This window comes from Salmo salar, chromosome 10, assembly GCF_965601325.2.
Source record: "Salmo salar chromosome 10, fSalSal1, whole genome shotgun sequence".
In the NCBI taxonomy this organism is placed as follows: domain Eukaryota; kingdom Metazoa; phylum Chordata; class Actinopteri; order Salmoniformes; family Salmonidae; genus Salmo; species Salmo salar.
Genome location: NC_138300.1, coordinates 52,981,569 through 53,004,744, shown reverse-complemented (window position 1 = coordinate 53,004,744; position 23,176 = coordinate 52,981,569). Strand labels below are relative to the sequence as shown.

At 41.5% G+C, this 23,176-nt stretch overlaps 1 protein-coding gene across 11 annotated transcripts in view; it reads right to left on the bottom strand.

Moving 5' to 3' along the window:
* The window catches only part of dlg1a (discs large MAGUK scaffold protein 1a), a 380,448-nt gene that overhangs the window by 343,055 nt on the left and 14,217 nt on the right, over window positions 1-23,176 (bottom strand). For all 11 annotated transcript variants that reach the window (XM_045687910.2, XM_045687907.2, XM_045687908.2 and 8 more), the window contains exon 3: window positions 17,077-17,252. In XM_045687910.2, coding sequence (XP_045543866.1) covers window positions 17,077-17,252 — 176 coding nt within the window. The remainder of the gene's footprint in view (window positions 1-17,076; window positions 17,253-23,176) is intronic.

Sequence of the window (23,176 nt, the reverse complement as noted above, 5' to 3'; positions counted from 1 at the left end):
CACACACGCATGCACACACGCACGCACACACGCTCCTTACAGATCTTTAGGTTTTACCTTACTGTAAAGGAAGTGTTTTTATCAGGGGAGGCCTGTGATTGGATAATGGATGAGCTAAGATTGTCCTGTCTGCCTGTCAGAGGTGGATTATTGAAGTGGCTGATCTTGAGAGATGAGCTGGGGCAGCCAGGGTTCAAATTACACACCTGTTTGTCCCTTCAGCCTGTTGGTCCCTGACACCATTTGTTAGTTCCATGGACCAACAGTCTGAAGAGACAATTTGTTTGTGCTTTCAGCCTGTTGGCCCCTGGAACTATCCGTTTGTCCCTTTGGTCCGTTTGTCCCTTCAGCCCGGTGGTTGGGTTCTCATGACTCCAGTTTTAGCTTAACGAGCTGACTGTGGCTATGGATTGCAGCTGTCCCGTTGGTCAACGACAGACAGACTGCACAGACACACAGGCGTACAGGAAGTTATTAAAAGGCTCCGTCTGTAGGCAGATCAACTGACCTCCCACAGAGCGATAATCGACTGACCTCCCACTGAGTGATAAACGACTGATAACAGAATGAAAAGTGGTCAACAACTCTGAACTCATACAAGTTAAAGAAAAAGGGTATTTTAGCCATTCAGTCACACATGACTCCTCAATGTCCTTGAGAGCTAAGTCACAAACTCAGTAAACTGACTATATAAAAAGAGAAAGGCAAAACTCTGTGCTGCAGTCAAGGTCATTGAGCTCTCTCTCTCTCTCTCTCTCGATACTTTTATCCAAAACGACTTACAGTATTTTACATACGGGTGGTGCCAGATATGGAACCCACTATCCTGGCATGGCGGGCTCCATTACCAACTGAGCTACACAGGTTGTCAGACAACCTCGTCTTGCTCGGTGAGAGCTCTCTCATAGGCTCCTGACTCCAGCCATCCAGTGGTAGTCCTTACAACAGATGACCAATCTAGAAAGACTGACGATGCAGCGGTTTTAGCTACGTGAGCAATTTCTAATTCTTAACTCAGACTCAGGACTAAGGATGGGGGTGAGGTTAGGATAAGGTTAGATGATATGTTGCCATAGTTTCATCCTTTCTAACATGGCCAGATGGGACAGTGACAACAACACCGTGTGTCCTCTGAGAGGAGGCCGTTTATCTTTCTGGGGAAGGTCACAATCAGGATGGAGGACGGAGTCAGAGCGGGGGAAGGGTAACGTCTCAGTCACAACCTTGGAGTTCCAGTAGAGAGTGAGTTCTCCTCCAGGGCAGAACAGGGCAGGGGTGAGTGAGTTTCTGCAGGGCAGAACAGAGGTGGTCCAGATGTTGTCCAGTCCCCCTCGGATCACGAAGATGACTGGATCACGCACCGCACACAGGCCAAGGCACCAGACTGACTGGAGATGATTTTATAGCACACTTTCCCTACTGAGGATAATTAGGAGTCTTTTTTGTCTTACTAGTCTCAAGAGCTATAGTCAAGGACACGTTTGTGTTCAAACACATAATAATTACAACTGACCAGGTGAGCGTCGGCTGTACAACACAATTAATCAATAGCATTCAGTAGTTTAAAATGTTTGTAAAACTAGGAGTTAAGTCAAACTACTGTATAGTGTTCTGTATAGCGTTCTGTATAGCGTGTGTAGATGTATGAATCCACTGTAGGGCCTTGGGAGTAGCCCAGTGGTCTAAGGCACTGCATCGCAGCACCAGCTGAGCCACTAGACATCCTGGTTTGAGGACCGGGAGACCCATTGGGGCGGAACACAATTGGCCCAGCGTTGTCCGGGTTAGGGCAGGGATGTCCTTGTCCCATCGCGCTCTAGCGACTCCTGTGGCAGGCCGGGCTCAGTGCACGCTGACACGGTCGAAGGGGTACGGTGTTTCCTCCGACACATTGGTGCAGCTGGCTTCCAGGTTAAGTGGGCATTGTGTCAAGAAGCAGTGTGGCTTGGTTGGGTTGTGTTTCAGAGGATGCATGGCTCTCGACCTTCACCTCTCCCAAATCCGTACGGGAGTTTCAGCGATGAGACAAGACGAACTACCAATTGGAAACCACGAAATTGGGGAGAAAAGGGGGTAAAAAAAAATATCTAAAAATGTATATACTGTATATAACGACTATGTGAACATTGGGATATAAACAAACAGAACCATACCTTCAGCTGCTTTAATACATTTACATTAATGTGAAACTAGCTAGTCCTGGCCACTCCATCTAATTTACTGCTGTGCGCTGGCTGTGGGCTAAACACGTACATTAGTTTGTTATTCAGTGTGGGGAGGGGACCCATGCTGCCTGGCCTGCATAGCGTAATGGAGAGGAGCGAGAGCAGTGTGATTTAACAGCCATCCAGGACACCTTTCATATAGTGTTCCCTGAGTACTGGTGCCTACGTCTGCCCACTGGCTGTACCGTACTGTACTGCCTGACAGATTAACTCAACTCAGTCCTCCTACTCAGCTCTCTCTCGGTCTCTGTGTCTCCCATTCAACAGAAGCATGGATGGAGTAACCAGCCAGGGGATTGCCTCAGGAGCAACACATTGAAGTGGGAATGAAAACATAGGCCTTCTGTTACTGTACTTACGTCACACCTCAATTACCCATCTTGGGGTTGTTTTATTTTCAGAAAGATTATCTCTGTAATGACAAATGTGATGCATTGTCTTTAGTACACCCAATTATACCAACTACCTAAACATTCAATTTGTATATCACTTTTTACAAAAGCCTTTCAACAAAAAGTGCCTTGGCCTCATTTATAGACCCTGGGCCTCATTTATAGCCCTCATTTCAGGGTCTTAATGCCAGAAGAGCAAGACAAGATGGAAGTGGAATGGATCAATTCCCCAGACAGGAAGAAACACAGTGGAATGGATTAGAGGTCAACCGATTATGATTTTTCAATGCCAAAACCGATAATTGGAGGATAGAAAAACCCAGATGCCGATAAAAATCGGCTGATTTATTTATATATATATATATATATATATATATATATATATATATATATATATATATATATATATATATATATATATAATAATGGCAATTACAACAATACTGAATTAACACTTATTTTAACTTAATATAATACATCAATAAAATCTATTTAGTCTCAAATAAATAATGAAACATGTTCAATTTGGTTTAAATAATGCACAAACAAAGTGTTGAAGAAGAAATTAAAAGTGCAATATGTGCCATGTAAAAAAGCTAATGTTTAAGTTCCTTGCTCAAAACATATGAAAGCTGGTGGTTCCTTTTAACATGAGTCTTCAATATTCCCAGGTAAGAAGTTTTAGGTTGTAGTTATTATAGGACTATTTCTTTCTATACCATTTGTAATTCATACACCTTTGACTATTGGATGTTCTTATAGGTACTTTAGTATTGCCAGCCTAATCTCGGGAGTTGATAAGCTTGAATTCATAAACAGCTCAATGCTTGAAGCACAGCGAATAGCTGCTGGCAAATGCAGGAAAGTGCTGTTTGAATATATGCTTACGAGCCTGCTGCTGCCTACCACCGCTCAGTCAGACTGCTCTATCAAATCATAGACTTAATTGTAATATAGTAACACACAGAAATACGAGCCTTAGGTCATTAATATAGTCAAATCCGGAAACTATCATTTCGAAAACAAAACGTTTATTCTTCCAGTGAAACATGGAACTGTTCCGTATTTTATCTAACGGGTGGCATCCCTAAGTCTAAATATTGCTGTTACATTGCACAACCTTCAATATTATGTCATAATTATGTACAATTCTGGCAAATTAATTACGGTCTTTGTTAAGAAGAAATGGTCTTCACACAGTTCACAACGAGCCAGGCGGCCCAAATTGCTGCATATACCCTGACTCTGCTTGCACAGAACGCAAGAGAAGTGACACAATTTCCCTAGTTAAAAGAAATTCATGTTAGCAGGCAATATTAACCTGTTATGGCTAGGGGGCAGTATTGACACGGCTGGATAAAAAACGTACCCGATTTAATCTGATTATTACTCCTGCCCAGAAACTAGAATATGCATATAATTATTAGCTTTGGATAGAAAACACTCCAAAGTTTCTAAAACTGTTTGAATGGTGTCTGTGAGTATAACAGAACTAATTTGGCAGGCCAAAACCTGAGAAGATTCTGTACAGGAAGTAACCTGTCTGACCATTTCTTGGCCTTCTTTGTCATCTCTATCCATTACAAAGGATCTCTGCTGTTACGTGACACTTCCTACGGCGCTCAGAGCCCGGGAAAAAGCTGAATGACGTAATTCAAAGCCCTGGCTGAAACACACGAGCGCTTTTGCTAAGTGGTCTATCAGAGAACAAAGGGCTTAGGCGCGTGCACTGGCCGCCCCCGTCTTTCTGTTTTTCCCTCTATTTACCGAAAAGCAGATTCCCGGTCGGAATATTATCGCTTTTTTACGAGATGAATTGCATAAAAATTGATTTTAAACAGCGGTTGACATGCTTCGAAGTACGGTAACGGAATATTTAGAAATTTTTTGTCACGAAATGCGCCATGCGCTCGACCCTGATTTACCATTTCGGATAGTGTCTAGAACGCACGAACAAAACGCCGCTATTTGGATATAACGATGGATTATTTGGGACCAAACCAACATTTGTTATTGAAGTAGAAGTCCTGGGAGTGCATTCTGACGAGGAACAGGAAAGGTAATAACATTTTTCTTATAGCAAATCTGATTTTGGTGAAGACTAAACTTGCCGGGTGTCTAAATAGCTAGCCCGTGATGGCTGGGCTATGTACTTAGAATATTGCAAAATGTGCTTTCACCAAAAAGCTATTTTAAAAATCGGACATATCGAGTGCATAGAGGAGTTCTGTATCTATAATTCTTAAAATAATTGTTATGCTTTTTGTGAACGTTTATCGTGAGTAATTTAGTAAATTGTTAGTAAATTCCCCGGAAGTTTGCGGGGGGTATGCTAGTTCTGAACGTCACATGCTAATGTAAAAAGCTGTTTTTTGATATAAATATGAACTTGATTGAACAAAACATGCATGTATTGTATAACATAATGTCCTAGGTGTGTCATCTGATGAAGATCATCAAAGGTTAGTGCTGCATTTAGCTGTCTTCTGGGTTTTTGTGACATTATATGCTAGCTTGAAAAATGGGTGTCTGATTATTTCTGGCTGGGTACTCTGCTGACATAATCTAATGTTTTGCTTTCGCTGTAAAGCCTTTTTGAAATCGGACAGTGTGGTTAGATTAACGAGAGTCTTGTCTTTAAAATGGTGTAAAATAGTCATATGTTTGAAAAATTGAAGTTTTAGCATTTTTGAGGAATTTGTATTTCGCGCCACGCCCATCATTGGATATTGGAGCAGGTGTTCCGCTAGCGGAACGTCTAGATGTAAGAGGTTAACTAAATATGCAGGTTTAAAAAGATATACTTGTGTATTGATTTTAAAGAAAGGCATTGATGTTTATGGTTAGGTACACATTGGTGCAACGACAGTGCTTTTTTCGCAAATGCGCTTGTTAAAGCATCACCCACTTGGCGAAGTAGGCTATGATTCAATGATAAATTAACAGGCACCGCATCGATTATATGCAACGCAGGACAAGCTAGATAAACTAGTAATATCATCAACCATGTGTAGTTAACTAGTGATTATGTTAAGATTGATTGTTTTTTATAAGATACGTTTAATGCTAGCTAGCACCTTACCTTGGCTCCTTGCTGCACTCGCATAACAGGTAGTCAGCCTGACACGCAGTCTCCTCGTGGAGCGCAATGTAATCGGCCATGATCCGTGTCCAAAAATGCCGATTACCGATTGTTGTGCCAACTGGAAATCGGCCATTCCGATTAATCGGTCGACCTCTAGAATGGATCAACTCCCCAGACAGGAAGAAACACAGTGGAACCAGACTCCAGAACAGGAGGCAGAAGCCTTCATCTTCACAAGTCAAAACTACTATGATTTCCAGCTGTTAGAGGGTGTCTGACCGTCAGTGGCAGCCCATCCATTAGGGCATCAGGGAAGCCCTAATGGATGTATTATTTTTAAAATATATAAAATGTATTATTTTTAAAATATATACACCACCGTTCAAAAGTTTTGGGTCACTTAAAAATGTTGTTTTTGAAAGAAAAAAGAAAAGAAAAGCTTTCTGTCCATTAAAATAACAAAATTGATCTGAAATACAGTGTATAAATGGTTAATGTTGAAAATGACTATTGAAGCGGGAAACGGCTGATTTTTTATTGAATATCTACATAGGTGTACAGAGGCCCATTATCAGCAACCATCACTCCTGTGTTCCAACGGCGTGTTGTGTTAGCTAATCCAAGTTTATCATATTAAAAAGGCTAATTGATCATTAGAAAACCCTTTTGCAATTAAATTAGCACAGCTGAAAACTGTTGTACTGATTAAAGAAGCAATAAAACTGGCCTTCTTTAGACTAGTTGAGTATCTGGAGCATCAGCATTTATGGGTTCGATTACAGGCTCAAAATCGCCAGAAACGAAGTCCTTTCTTCTGAAACTCGTCAGTCTATTCTCGTTCTGAGAAATGAAGGCTATTCCATGCGAGAAATTGCCAAGAAACTGAAGATCTCGTACAACGCTGTGTACTACTCCCTTCACAGAACAGCGCAAACTGGCTCTAACCAGAATAGAAAGAGGAGTGGGAAAACCCGGTGCACAACTGAACAACTACATTAGTGTCTAGTTTGTCCTCAACTGGCACCTTCATTAAATAGTACCCGCAAAACACCAGTCTCAACGTCAACAGTGAAGAGGCGACCCCGGGATGCTGGCCTTCTAGGCAGAGTTGCAAAGAAAAATCCATATCTCAGACTGGCCAATAAAAATAAAAGATTAAGATGGGCGAAAGAACACAGACACTGGACAGAGGAAGATTGGGGGAAAAAAGTGTTATGGACAGACAAATCTAAGTTTGAGTTGTTCAGATCACAAAGAAGAACATTCGTGAGACACAGAATTTTTTTTAAAGATGCTGGAGGAGTGTTTGACGGCATCTGTCAAGCATGGTGGAGGCAATGTGATGGTCTGGGGGTGCTTTGGGTGGTGGTAAAGTGGGAGATTTGTACAGGGTAAAAGGGATCTTGAAGAAGGAAGGCTATCACTCCATTTTGAAACGCCATGCCATACGCTGTGGACAGCGCAAAATTAGAGCCAATTTCCTCCTACAACAGGACAATGACCCAAAGCACAGCTCCAAACTACGCAATAACTATTTCGGGAAGAAGCAGTCAGCTGGTATTCTGTCTATAATGGAGTGGCCAGCACCGTCCTGACTATATTTCCTATTCATTTTGCAACTCATTTCATGCATGTTTTCATGGAAAACAAGGACATTTCTAAGTGACCCCAAACTTTTGAACGGTAATGGAATATATATATATATATATATATATATATATATATATATATATATATATATATATATATATATATATATATATATATATATATATATAGATAAATAAACTCCCCAGACAGGAGTTGATCTGTCTAGTGACAGATCCACACACACAGTTGAAGTCGGAAGTTTACATACACTTAGGTTGGAGTCATTAAAACTCGTTTTTCAACCACTCCTCACATTTCTTGTTAACAAACTATAGTTTTGGCAAGTCGGTTAGGACATCTACGTTGTGCATGACACAAGTCATTTTTCCAACAATTGTTTACAGACAGATTATTTTACTTATAATTCACTGTATCACAATTCCAGTGGGTCAGAAGTTTACATACACTAAGATGACAGTGCCTTTAAAAAGCTTGGAAAATTCCAGAAAATTATGTCATGGCTTTAGAAGCTTCTGATAGGCTAATTGACATCATTTGAGTCAATTGGAGGTTTACCTGTGGATGTATTTCAAGGCCTACCTTCAAACTACGTGCCTCTTTGCTTGACATCGTGGGAAAAATCAAAAGAAATCAGCCAAAACATCAGAAAAAAAACATTGCAGACCTCCACAAGTCTGGTTCATCCTTGGGAGCAATTTCCAATCGCCTGAAGGTATCACGTTCATCTGTACAAACAATAGCATGCAAGTATAAACACCATGGGACCACGCAGCTGTCAAACCGCTCAGGAAGGAGACACGTTCTGTCTCCTAGAGATGAACATACTTTCTTGCGAAAAGTGCAAATCAATCCCAGAACAACAGCAAAGGACCTTGTGAAGATGCTGGAGGAAACAGGTACAAAAGTATCTATATCCACAGTAAAACAAATCCTATAATCAACGTAACCTGAAAGGCCGCTCAGCAAGGAAGAAGCCACTGCTCCAAAACCACCATAAAAAAGCCAGACTACGGTTTGCAACTGCACATGGGGACAAAGATCGTACTTTTTGGAGAAATGTCCTCTGGTCTGATGAAACAAAAATAGAACTGTTTGGCCATAATGACCATCGTTATGTTTGGAGAAAAAAGGGGGAGGCTTGCAAGCCGAAGAACACCATCCCAACCGTGAAGCACGGGGGTGGCAGCATCATGTTGTGGGGGTGCTTTGCTGCAGGAGGGACTGGTGCACTTCAAAAAATAGATGGCATCATGAGGAAGCAAAATTATGTAGATATATTGAAGCAACATCTGAGGACATCAGTCAGGAAGTTAAAGCTTGGTCGCAAATGGGTCTTCCAAATGGACAATGACCCCAAGCATACTTCCAAAGTTGTGGCAAAATGGCATAAGGGCAACAAAGTCAAGCTATTGGAGTGGCCATCACAAAGCCCTGACCTCAATCCTATAGAAAATTTGTGGGCAGAACTGAAAAAGCGTGTGTGCGCAAGGAGGCCTACAAACCTGACTCAGTTACACCATCTCTGTCAGGAGGAATGGGCCAAAATTCACCCAACTTATTGTGGGAAGCTTGTGGAAGGCTTCCCGAAACGTTTGACCCAAGTAAACAATTTTAAAGGCAGTGCTACCAAATACTAATTGAGTGTATGCAAACTTCTGACCCACTGGGAATGTGATGAAAGAAATAAAAGCTGAAATAAATCACTACTACTATTCTGACATTTCACATTCTTAAAATAAAAGTGGTGATCCTAACTGACCTAAGACAGGGAATTTTTACTTGGATTAAATGTCAGGAATTGTGAAAAACTGAGTTTAAATGTATTTGGCAAAGGTGTATGTAAACTTCAGACTTCAACCGTATGTTTAAAATACTCATAAAACATGCAGCAAATGTGTGTACATTTTACTCTTTAAAATATATATAGTTAAAACAAGCCGTTCAGTTACCTAGTACTCTGCCAGCAGCAGCGCCAGGGCCTACCGACCCAGTGGTTGGATTGCACTGCCAGCTTTTACATTGTTTGCTATGGGGGGGGGGGGGGGGGGGGGGGGTGAAATTGAAGAGTTTCAGGTCACAGCACAAAGTCAATGGACCCTCTCCGGGCACTGAAATGAGTGCCCAGGTCTTCTGTGTCTGTTCTCAGGTAGTCAACAGATGGCGCTCAAGAGCAAAGCGTAATTCAATTCTAAATAAATCATCTTTACGGTCATTGGGAGCCTGGGAACTAATAAACCGGACATCCAACAATAGTCGAAGGACAGAGGGATACACTACCAAGAACCTTCTCACAGACCTGGTAGGACGGGGAAAAAAAAAAACATGGCTCAGTGGCTGCCCAATTTGCAACACTGTATTTTGTTTCCCCTGCCGTTCATCAGATTTGTATCTAGTGGAACTGAAGACGTGTGGACAAAAGAAATGGGTGTATCACAAAACACAATCACATTAATTAGCCAGCTACAGTATTTTATTTTAGAAAAACAAGAAATTGTTTGGTTGATTCTTTTGTTTTTTGTTTTTTGATTAGCGGTAGCTTGCTAGCTCGCATCCAGACTTCAATTCTCTCTCTGATCTAATATCTCAAACTCTGAAATATTAAGTTATTTCAGAATGAAAGCTAACTGGTTAGATCCTCGTGCTTTGTGGCATTATGCTCGCCATCCACAGTAAGATCATGTGTTTTCACTTGTCTCATCTGTGATTGTTTCGTTCTCCCTGTGCTTGTCACCGGTGCACTCGCTCGTGAGCTGGCTGCTCCTAAATAGTTGGTAATCTGTTCATAACAGTGTCATCGTGTGCAGCAGTGGTGATTACATTTTTTACCTGCAAAAGTGTAACAGGTGTATTTAGGCTGTTGTTCAAATGCACAGACCACAGTATGTTCCCAAAGAAACTACCGGTAGTTTGAAAATCTGCCATAACATTTCTGTCATGCTGAATACCCCGGGTATTCGCCAAATCAGCGGCCGACACTGCCGACCATATTCCTGTTCTAGTAACCATGTATAAAGTGATTTAGAAAAAAGTTATTTCTGATCCGCTTGAACTGGGCCACAGGGCCTCAGTGGTTGTGGGCCTGGCTGACCTTACTCATGCAGGGCAGAGCAGGGCTGGGGAAGACTTACGAGTGCTGGGTAGAAGATGGCCCCCGCTGCTAGCCAGTCTAATAAAGTATTCATACACACCCTGGGACCACCCAGTCCTTTGAAGGGACTGCTGAGCCACCAACCCAATATCAGCCTCACTCAGAGAGGCAGAGGCAGAGCTACAAACAATGATCTGATATAGAAATAACAGTAAATGTGGGCTACCGTAACATAGGAAGGAAGGGGTGAAGGTAGTGGGAGGAGGTCGCCACCTCGGGATGGGGGACAGACAGCAAACAGTAGGCACTGAATAGACTAGATTAAATGTCTGTACGTATGTACAGTATATCTCTGTGACAAACCAATTCTCTAAAAGAAACTGTGTGAGAGATGTAGATCTGTTTAAAATGACCTTGGCAAAACAACCCAGTGGGGACTGTTCACCAAATACCCTTTTTCATGCCATCTATCTGGAAATGATTATTAAATCCTAACTTTATCAAACAAATCATTTGAATAATCTCCCCTCAGATAGGCTATATAGGCTACTCTGACTGATCAGCATCATGAGAATCCTCTAATGAAATCATTCAAAGTCCAATAACTTTCAAACAGGCGCTGTTGGTGTTATGCAGTATTACGGACTTTGTTAAAGCAAACAAAAACCCTGGTAAGTAGCATACAGTAAATAGGTCTCAGATTAACTGACAGTCCTGTTACCTACAATAAAACATGTCATTAGGCTAATTGAGCATCTGTGTATTTCTGTATAAATCTAATATTAAGATCAAAAATGTACTCAAGCTGTGACAAATCAGATAGAGCTGGTTTGTGATGGTTAATACATTTATTATGAAGCATGCCAACTGATAAAAAAAAAATCCACTACTTCAAATCAACGATGCGCTCTCTCTGTGCGCATCTGGTCAACTACCGGACATGCAACTCCAGCTTGCTTACCTTGGTGGTAACAATGCATAGGCAGTCCATTCTCCCAAACACTGCAGCAGCCCCGGACCGCTCAGCATCTCATAATGATCCACCTCAGGTTCCTAATGACCACACCACTAGCGCGTGTAGTCAGCACAGCACACACCGCCTCGGTGAGTCAAAGTCCTTCCACGGTGAGGTCAGCATCCTTTGTTTCGCAGGTTAACGGAGGGGCGGGCATGAGTGGATAAAGAGGATGCTCCATTCGCTTCCACTGATAATAGCAGCTCAAGTAGCTACCGACGCGCACGATAGGCTGGCGCGCTCACAGGAGCATTGCGCTCCCACCCGCACATCGTTTGAGCGCGGGTAGTCAGAGCCATGTGGGCTACAGAACCCCACAGTAGTGTAGGATGATGTGTAGAGTGTAGGACGCTGGTGTATTCTTAACCCCTACAGTCTCATTTAGATGAAAACTCTCTGGGCTGCTGCTGGTCTAAAACTGTGCTAATCAAGGAATGCTTTCGTCATAACGGGCAGCTTTAACAACCTGTCTGGTTGGAAGAAAAATCACCCCTCAATTGAATCGATTACAATGAAACTCACTCAAATCACACATTTGAAATATAGAAACATTGGAAATTAGCAACATCTTAAATGTATCAATGTAATAGTCTGTAAAACATAATATTCTCTATATACGTCATCTATCAACTAAACGTAGGGAAAGCTCCCAGACCTCCATACTGAAATAATAAAAGAGGATGTCAGCAGGTAAACAGAGACCCAGTGACCTTCAGGGAGGTCTAACACATGAATATTCCAACAGTCTGGATCTCAGATGGTGTTCTGTGGAGCATGAAGCCGTCAAATGACTTCCCTAAAGGCACAAGCCCAGAGTGGACAGACTCCTCACTGGCTCCCTCACTCTCAACGCTAACACAACAGCCACAGAAAGAAAAACAGGGACAAATGCTGACTAACACTGATAGATGATAGAAAAGCACAGATTTGCCTTGGAGCAGAACTCATTTGCAGCAAGTGTTGCGACCCCTTCTTAACAACATGTAAGAGATGTGCTAAGTAATGACAATTAAAAAGATGTCCAGATATCAGAGGCACTAAGTCTGGTGTAGGCCTAGGTAAGAGTGGACAAATGGGGCAATGGCATTTCGGTGACCGACACCAGGAGTGAAATGGTACCAGGCGTATATATATATCGACATGAAATCAGAGCCCAGTGAGTGACTGGATGACATCATGCCATGAGGCAGATACAGTGAGTTCAGAAAGTATTCAGACCCCTTGACTTTTTCCATATTTTCGTTATGTTACAGCCTTATTATAAAATGTATTCGTTTTTCCCTCTTGTCAATCTACACACAATACCCCACAATGACAAAGCAAAAACAGGTTTATACAATCCTGTCTCACAAAGCTGCACCTTTGGCAGCAATTACAGCCTCAAGTCTTCTTGGATATTATGCTACAAGCTTGGTACACCTGTATTTGGGGAGCTTCTCCCATTCTTCTCTGCAGATCCTCTCAAGCTCTGTCAGGTTGGATAGGGAGAGTCGCTGCACAGCTATTTTCATGTCTCTCCAGAGATGTTAGATCGGGTTCAAGTCCGGGCTCTGGCTGGGCCACTCAAGGACTTTCAGAGACTTGTCCCGAAGCCACTCCTGCGTTGTCTTGGCTGTGTGCTTAGGGTTGTTGTCCTGTTGGAAGGTGAATCTTCACCCCAGTCTGAGGTCCTGAGTGCTCTGGTGCAGGTTTCTCTCAAGGATCTCTATACTTTGCTCCGTTCATCTTTGCCTGGATCCCGACTAGTCTCCCAGTCCCCGCCTCTGAAAAACATCCCCACAGCATGATGCTGGCACCACCATACTTCACCGTAGGGATGGTGCCAGGTTTCCTCCAGAGGTTTCCTCCAGATGTGACGCTTGGCATTCAGACCAAAGAGTTCAATCTTGTTTTCATCAGACCTGAGAATCTTGGGTGCTGTTTGGCAAACTCATAGCAGGCTGTCATGTGCCTTTTGCTGAGGAGTGGCTTCCGTCTGGCCACTCTACCATAAAGGCCTGATTGGTGGAGTGCTACAGAGATGGGTGTCCTTCTGGAAGGTTCTCCCATCTCCACAGAGGAACTCTGGAGCTCTGTCAGAGTGACCATCGGGTTTTTGGTCACCTCCCTGATCAATGCCCTTCTCCCGATTGCTTAGTATTGCCTGGCAGCCAGCTCTAGGAAGAGTCTTAGTGGTTCCAAACTTTAAGAATTTAAGAATGATTGAGGCCACTGTGTTCTTGGGGACCTTCAATGCGGCAGAAATGTTTTGGTACCCTTCCCCAGTCCTGTGCCTCGACACAATCCTGTCTCAGAGCTCTACAGACAATTCCTTCAACCCCATGGCTTGGTTTTTTTTCTGTGGGACCTTATATAGACAGGTGTGTGCCTTTCCAAATCATGTCCAATCAATTGAATTACCACAGGTGGACTCCAGTCAAGTTGTAGAAACATCTCAAGGATGATCAATGGAAACAGGATGCACCTGAGCTCAATTTCGAGTCTCGTAGCAAAGGGTCTGAATACTTATGTAAATAAGGTATATCTGTTTTGTTATTTTTATAAAATTTGCTAACATTTAAAAAAAACTGTTGTTTTTGCTTTGTCATTATATTTAGTGTGATGTGGGAAAAAATGACATGTATTCAATTTTAGAATAATGCTGTGGATGTGGAAAAGGGGAAGGGGTCTGAATAGTTTCTGAATGCCCTGTAGATAGGCATGGAGTGACAGAACAGAACACACCTCGTCTAAACAGAGTACTTACGTGCCTGAACTCGGCAGAAAAAGATTTTCCTAGCACAAGGAGTATTTCTGTTAGGAGGGGAGAGTCCTACCAAGGCCAGGTTATTGACAGGGAGGAGGGGAGAGAGAGACAATCAATTCATTTCAACAAAGACGTTGCCATGAAAAGTTATCCTTTAAAACGTAGCTTAAACTAACTAAAAAAAGGTCTTACAGAGAAATATTACCCACTGCTTGAACAACTAAACAGGGATAACCCCATGGCAAAATCAAATATGAGAATATGGATTATTATCAAGCTGACATGGGTGGCGACTGCAAATCACTTTCAGACTCAGTACCTTGAAGGCTTCAGCACATATTGTTAAAATAAAATATCAATGAATAGAAAGCAGCAACACAGAACAAACTGACTGTTTGATATCAGGCATGAACACACAATGACATTTCTTCCAAGCGGCTTAATAGTTGTGCCTAACTATTGTGATGCCACACAAAGATGAACAGATAACCACAGAGTATAATATCAGGGTGCTATATCTATAACCCCATTTATCTCTCTCAATACAAAATGTTCATTATTAAGGAAAAAGGTAACACTTCCTGAGAATTCAAGATGAGATGACGGGAGGACAGGACACCTCTCAGGAGGAAGCATCCGGTCTATTTCACAGATTGTATGTCTCTCTGTCAATCATACCAAACTGAGACAGGACAGGAATGCATAGCCGCTGTATGGTAGAAACCATAGAAATAGAATCCATAGAACAGGCCTCCCTTTTCAAGTCAATGATGTCATCTCTTGGTCGACCGAGAATTGTCTGTTCTTTCAACCAATTTGACCATATATAGACACGCATTTTAATAAAAATCAACTATATGCACTGAGCTTGTCTGATGCTTTAAACACATCGTTTGAAATAGTAATTATGGTACAAACATTACTCAAGAGGGAGACAGAGATCTAGATAACCAGATGGGAGAAAAACATTATAATAATAAAAATTTTTTTTTTTTTTTTAAACTGTTCCCGACCCAACCCTCCTCTTCACAGATTCTGCCGTTATGCTCCTGAAGTAGCCTGTAATAGGCTACACCAGGGGTTGGCAACCGTTTTCATGTGGAGTGCCAATTTACCTTACTATTTCTACCGATCTGCATGCCAGTTATGATTTTCATATGCATATTTTAGTGGAACAGCTTAATTTAAATTCTAATAACGTATTTATGTTCTATTGCCAACTAGGTAAAAATAGCCTACATAAAGCCAATAAATAAAAACATTGCAGGTAGAAAATATACTGATGAAAATAAATATCCTACAAATCACATTGGCTACACATGGAGGTTTGTTTGTCATGTTCTTTCAATTGCATTCATCTTTCTACTGCCTGTCTGCAATAAACTTGCAACATTGTATCAAGTCAACTATCAACTGGGTCCAGCCCACAGCTCACACTAGCAAACTTGCAACAATGTATTCATTATTCTGGGCCCTTAGAATTTCCAGCACCAGTGATTACTCTGAGAAGCTTCACAGCTCATTAGTGGTGGTGAGACAATCAGAAAGACTCAGACAATTAATAAATTGACAAAACTCATAAAATGTAAAAGAACAAAAACTAGTTACTCACAAATGTAGCATAGTGAGCTCAAACAAAGTGTCTACTGAGAACGGTAAACAATTGTAATAATGATATATTGAATGCATTAACAGAAATTACCGTAACCAAACAAACAGTGTAGATTAGAAATTATGGGAATGATCGGTAAACATACTACTGGTGATATAAGTAATGGGGAAGTGATAGACCCTAACAATCAAAGAACAAACAATTCACACAATTAAATCATGAAATAATGAATGCGCACGAATTGGCAGGAGAGAGATGTGCCTTGGGCATTTTAGCCACACTCTCCTTCTTGAATCAACATTTCAAATTATACCCAAGAGACAATATTCTTCACATACTGTAGGCTGAGGAATACTCACAGTCCAAAGCAGTAAGCATTTATCGAAAACCAATGCAATTTCACTTATTTTTTATTTTTTTTAAATGGCATGCCAAGGCAAATACCTCGTTCTAGTGGAGTGGGCGCGTGCCTTATGTTGCCGAAGCCTGTCTTTGAGTGATGGACTGTACCATCCCCGCTGCCGCAATGGATTAGTCCACTCAGACAGGCGGGAATCAGACAGCTGTCTCGTGTGCCATAAAAAAATATATATATACACTTGCGACCGCTTGATAAAAAAATAAGACGCTGTCGATCAACAGCCTATGACCAAACAATCCAGCAGCTGACTAAACGAGGTCAGGCCTAGTGGACAGGCAGCCATTGTGAGTGTATCCATGAGTTTGCCAGTCACATTGCCAGGGATAGAGGTTCCAAAGCCTTTCTATGGATTCAATTTCTATGGTAAGACCACAGTATGGGTGTAGTAGACGGAGGACCAGAGGACCGGGAGGGGCAGAGGACCGGGAGGGGCAGAGGACCAGGAGGGGAGTTTGCTCCACATCATCTCATCTCAAAGACAGCCAGCAGTACTGAAGCCACACTACTGTGGTGTACATTAATTATACAGGAGGATCAGCATTTTCTCACACACACACACACACACACACACACACACACACACACACACACACACACACACACACACACACACACACACACACACAAAGACTAAAACCTAAGCCTAAACACGCAAAGTGCAAGGTATGGTGACTGGGCACACAGCCAGAAACATAGAGCATGGGAACAGTGAGCGGGTTGCCAGTTGCCACAGCAAGCCTATAGGATTGGTTAGCAGCAGTCTGGCTTTATATCACATTCGTTCTAGTGGAGCGGGTTGCCAGATTTGAACAATAAAAACAGGGCTTATACCAAACAAGGTGCTTATAAGTACTTATCACAGTGCTATAAAGTATGCTTACCTCTATGCTGGACGTAAGGCTGCTGGGCAGGGTGTCAGAGGTGACAGCGGTGGAGGGGGAGGGAAGGCTGGAGAAGTCCCACAGGGTGACAGGGGGTGCGGGGGGCTCTGCAGGCTTGACTGGCTCAACAGATGTCTGGCCTTCCTGTAAGGTCACTTCATAAAACTCCTGGATATCTGGAGTAGGGAGGAGAATGAGGAAATGTCAATGAGGGGAATAGAGAGTGGTGAATCTGTTAGCACTGGGTTTTGTGGTTCTTGGAAAAACACAAATCAGAATATGTTCAAAACAGGTATATTATGTCTCTGGTTTCAGCACGTACAGTTGAAGTCGGAAGTTTACATACACTAAAGTTGGAGACATTAAAACCACTCCATTCAACCACTCCACGAACCACTCAAACAAACTATAGTTTTGGTAAGACGGTTAGGACATCTACTTTGTGCATGACAAGTAATTTTTCCAACAATTGCTTACAGACAGATTATTTCACTTATAATTCGCTGTATCACAATTCCAGTGGGTCAGAAGTTTACATACACTAAGTTGACTGTGCCTTTATACAGCTTGGAAAATTCCAGAAAATGATGTCATGGCTTTAGAAGCTTCTGATAGGCTAATTGACATTATTTGAGTCAATTGGAGGTGTACCTGTGGATGTATTTCAAGGCCTACCTTCAAACTACGTGCCTCTTTGCTTGACATCGTGGGAAAAACAAAAGAAATCAGCCAATACCTCATAAAAAGAAATTCCAGACCTCCACAAGTCTGGTTCATCCTTGGGAACCATTTCCAAATGCCTGAAGGTACCACGTTCATCTGTACAAACAATAGAACGCAAGTAAAAACACCATGGCACCACGCAGCCGTCATACCGCTCAGGAAGGAGACACGTTCTGTCTCCTAGAGATGAACATACTTTCTTGCGAAAAGTGCAAATCAATCCAAGAACAACAGCAAAGGACCTTGTGAAGATACTAGAGGAAACAGGTAAAAGTATCAATATCCACAGTAAAACGAGTCCTATATTGACATAACCTGGAAGGCCGCTCAGCAAGGAAAAAGCCAATGCTCCAAAACCTCCATAAAAAAGCCAGACTACGGTTTGCAACTGCACGTGGACAAAGATTGTACTTTTTGGATTAATGTCCTCTGGTCTGATGAAACAAAACTAGAACTGTTTGGCCATAATGACCATCAGTCCCGTGTGGCTCAGTTGGTAGAGCATGGTGTTTGCAACGCCAGGGTTGTGGGTTCGATTCCCACGGGGGGCCAGTACGATTATTATTTTTTTTTTTATAAATATGAAATGTATGCATTCACTACTTTAAGTCGCTCTGGATAAGAGCGTCTGCTAAATGACAAATGTAAATGTAAAAATGTTATGTTTGGAGGAAAAGGGGGGAGGCTTGCAAGCCTTAGAACACCTTCCCAACTGTGAAGCATGGGGGTGGCAGCATCATGTTGTGGGGGTGCTTTGCTGCAGGAGGGACTGGTGCACTTCAAAAAATAGATGGCATCATGAGCAAGGACAATTATGAGGATATATTGAAGCAACATCAAGACATCAGTCAGGAAGTTAAAGCTTGGTTGCAAATGGGTCTTCCAAATGGACAATGACCCCAAGCATACTTCCAAAGGTGTGGCAAAATGGCTTAAGGACAACAAAGTCAAGGTATTGGAGTGGCCATCACAAAGCCCTGAACTCAACCCTATAGAAAATTTGTGGGCAGAACTGAAAAAGCGTGTGAGCAAGGAGGCCTACAAACCTGACTCAGTTACACCAGCTCTGTCAGGAGGAATGGGCCAAAATTCACCCAATTTATTGTGGGAAGCTTGTGGAAGGCTACCCGAAATGTTTGACAAAGTTAAACAATTTAAAGGCAATGCCACCAAATACTAATCGAGTGCATGTAAACTTCTGACCCACTGGGAATGTGATGAAATAAATAAATAATTCTCTCTACTATTATTCTGACATTTCACATTCTTAAAATAAAGCGGTGATCCTAAATGACCTAAAACAGGGAATTGTTACTGGGATTAAATGTCAGGAATTGTGAAAAACTGAGTTTAAATGTATTTCAGTTGGTAGAGCATGGTGTTTGCAATGCCAGGGTTGTGGGTTCGATTCCCACGGGGGGCCAGCACAGGAAGAAAAAAAATGTATGAAATGAAATGTATGCATTCACTACTGTAAGTCGCTCTGGATAAGAGCGTCTGCTAAATGACTAAAATGTAAATGTCAAAAAATGTGTATGTAAACTTCTAACTTCAACTGTAAGTAAGTGTATTTCAGTGTGTCTCAGCATGTTAGTAAGTGTACAGTTGAAGTCGGAAGTTTACATACACCTTAGCCAAATACATGTAAACTCAGTTTTTCACAATTCCTGACTTTTCGCACCAAAGTACGTTCATCTCTAGGAGACAGAACGTGTCTCCTTCCTGAGCGGTATGACGGCTGCATGGTCCCATGGTGTTTATACTTGCGTACGATTGTACAGATGAACGTGATACCTTCAGGCGTTTGGAAATTGCTCCCAAGGATGAACCAGACTTGTGGAGGTCTACAATTTTTTTCCTGAGGTCTTGGCTGATTTCTTTTGATTTTCCCATGATGTCAAGCAAAGAGGCACTGAGTTTGAAGGTAGGCCTTGAAATACATCCACAGGTACACCTCCAATTGACTCAAATTATATCAATTAGCCTATCAGAAGCTTCTAAAGCCATGACATTTTCTGGAATTTTCCAAGCTGTTTAAAAGCACAGTCAACTTAATGTATGTAAACTTCTGACCCACTGGAATTGTGATACAGTGAATTATAAGTGAAATAATCTGTCTGTAAACAATTGTTGGAAAAATTACTTGTGTCATGCACAAAGTAGATGTCCTAACCGACTTGCCAAAACTATAGTTTGTTAACAAGAAATGTGAGGAGTGGTTGAAAAACTAGTTTTAAATGACTCCAACCTAAGTGTATGTAAACTTCCGACCAACAGTATTTCAGTATGTCTCAGCACGTAAGTAAGTGCATTTCAGTATGTCTCAGCACGTAAGTAAGTGCATTTCAGTATGTCTCAGCACGTAAGTAAGTGCATTTCATTATGTCTCAGCACGTAAGTAAGTGCATTTCAGTATGTCTCAGCACGTAAGTAAGTGTATTTCAGTATGTCTCAGCACGTAAGTAAGTGTATGTCTCAAAAGGCTACATAATATGATAAATGTTTTACTTGAGTATGGATAATGTGTTTACTATAAATCCAGTCGGACAACAAAATAAGTTAGGCATAATTTACCATTTGTAGTAGTAGTACTACACACACATCGCACTCGTGTACGTATAGAGTAACAGTATAATGTCAGGCATATGATGTATCTGAGCTATGTACAGTAGCATGTTACATGAGTAAGGGCTGATGACACTAGTTCAGAGAACCAGTAGTGTAAAGGCCAAGCCTAGCTATCCCTGTGAGCCGTGTCATATGTTAATGCTCTTCATTCCCATTCAATATGACCTTAACTTTAAGGATATAACAGCTAAACAGAGATTTCAAATAGACCTACTACTTGAAATCATGAATTACATGTACACAATTCTAAATGGCAAAACTATCAGCGAGACCTCTCTTAACTAAATCATAAAAAGAATGTGGCCAAATCAGCTACCTCTATTTGAAGTATTTAAAAGTATTTTCAAATAACTTCCTATAAATAGCCAAAACCATTTAAAAATACTTACAGTACCAGTCAAAAGTTTGGACATACCTACTCATTCAAGGGTTTTTCCTTTATTTTGACTATTTTCTACATTGTAGTGAAGAGGCGACTCTGGGATGCTGGCCTTCTACGCAGAGTTGCAAAGAAAAAGCCATATCTCAGACTGGCCAAAAAAAATACACGATTAAGATGGGCAGAAGAACACCGACACTGGACAGCGGAACTCTGCCTAGAAGGCCAGCATCCCGGAGTCGTCTCTTCACTGTTGACGTTGAGACTGGTGTTTTGCGGGTACTATTTAATGAAGGTGCCAGTTGAGGACTTGTGAGGTGTCCGTTTCTCAAACTAGGCAGTCTAATTTACTTGCCCTCTTGGTCAGTTGTGCACCGGGGCTTCCCACTCCTCTTTCTATTCTGGTTAGAGCCAGTTTGCGCTGTTCTGTGAAGGGAGTAGTACGCAGCATTGTACAAGATCTTCAGTTTCTTGGCAATTTCTCGCATGGAATAGCCTTCATTTCTCTGAACAAGAATAGACTGACGAGTTTCAGAAGAAAGTTCTTTGTTTCTGGCCATTTTGAGCCTGTAATCGAACCCACAAATATTGATGCTCCAGATACTCAACTAGTCTAAAGAAGTACAGTTCTATTGCTTCTTTAATCAAAACAACAGTTTTTCAGCCGTGCTAACATAATTGCAAAAGGGTTTTCTAATGATCAATTAGCCTTTTAAAATGATAAACTTTGATTAGCTAACACAACGTGCCATTGGAACACAGGACTGATGGTTGCTGATAATGGGCCTCTGTACGCCTATGTAGATATTCTATAAAAAAATATAAATATAATTTTTTTATTTATAATTATTATTATTTTTTATAATTATTATTATTAATTTTTTTTAAATCGGCCGTTTCCAGCTACAATAGTCATTTAGAACATTAACAATGTCTACACTGTATTTCTGATCATTTGATTTTATTCACATGGACAAAAAGTGTTTTTCTTAAAAAAGGACATTTTTAAGTGACCCCAAACTTTTGAACGGTAGTGTATATTTTATATTTGAGATTCTTCAAAGTAGCCACCCTTTGCCTTGATGACGGCTTTGCACACTCTTGGCATTCTCTCAACCAGCTTCATGAGGTAGTCACCTGGAATGCATTTCAATGAACAGGTGTGCCTTGTTAAACTTCCGGACACACCTGAAACCCCACCTCTTTAAGGAATACCTGGGATAGGATAAAGTAATCCTTCTAACCCCCCCTTAAAAGATTTAGATGCACTATTGTAAAGTGGTTGTTCCACTGGATATTATAAGGTGAATGCACCAATTTGTAAGTCGCTCTGGATAAGAGCGTCTGCTAAATGACTTAAATGTTAAAAGTTCATTTGTGGAATTTCTTTCCTTCTTAATGCATTTGAGCCAATCAGTTGTGTTGTGACAAGGTAGGGGTGGTATACAGAAGATAGTCCTATTCGGTAAAAGACCAAGTCCATATTATGGCAAGAATAGCTCAAATAAGCAGAGAAATGACAGTCCATCTTTACTTTAAGACATGAAGGTCAGTCAATACAGAAAATGTAAAGAACTTTTAAAGTTTCAAGTGCAGTCGCAAAAACCATCAAATGCTATGATGAAACTGGCTCTCATGAGGACCGACACAGGAAAGGAAGACCCATTTTTACCTCTGCTAAAGAGAATAAGTTCATTAGAGTTACCAGCCTCAGAAATTGCAGCCCAAATAAATGCTTCACAGAGTTCAAGTAACAGAGACATCTCAATATCAACTGTTCAGAAGAGACCGTGAATCAGGCCTTCATATGGTTGAATTGCTGTAAAGAAACCACTACTAAAAGGACACTAATAAGAAGAGACTTGCTTGGGCCAAGAAACACGAGCAATGGAAATCTGTCCTTTGGTCTGATGAGTCCAAATTTTAGATCTTTGGTTCCAACCGCCATGTCTTTGTGAGACACAGTAGGTGAACGGATGATCTCTGCATGTGTGGTTCCCACCGTGAAGCATGGAGGTGGTGGTGTGATGGTGCTTTACTAGTGACGCTGTCAGTGATTTATTTAGAATTCAAGGCACACTTAACCAGCATGGCTACCACAGCGTTCTGCAGTGATATGCCATCCCATCTGGTTTGCGCTTAGTGGGACTATCATTTGTTTTTCAAAAGGGACAATGACCCAACACACCTCCAGGCTGTGTAAGTATTTGACCAATGAGAGTGATGGAGTGCTGCATCAGATGAGCTGGCCTCCACAATCACCCGACCCCATCCAACTGAGATGGTTTGGGATGAATTAGACCACAGAGTGAAGGAAAAGCAGCCAACAAGTGCTCAGCATATGTGTGAACTCCAAGACTGTTGGAAAAG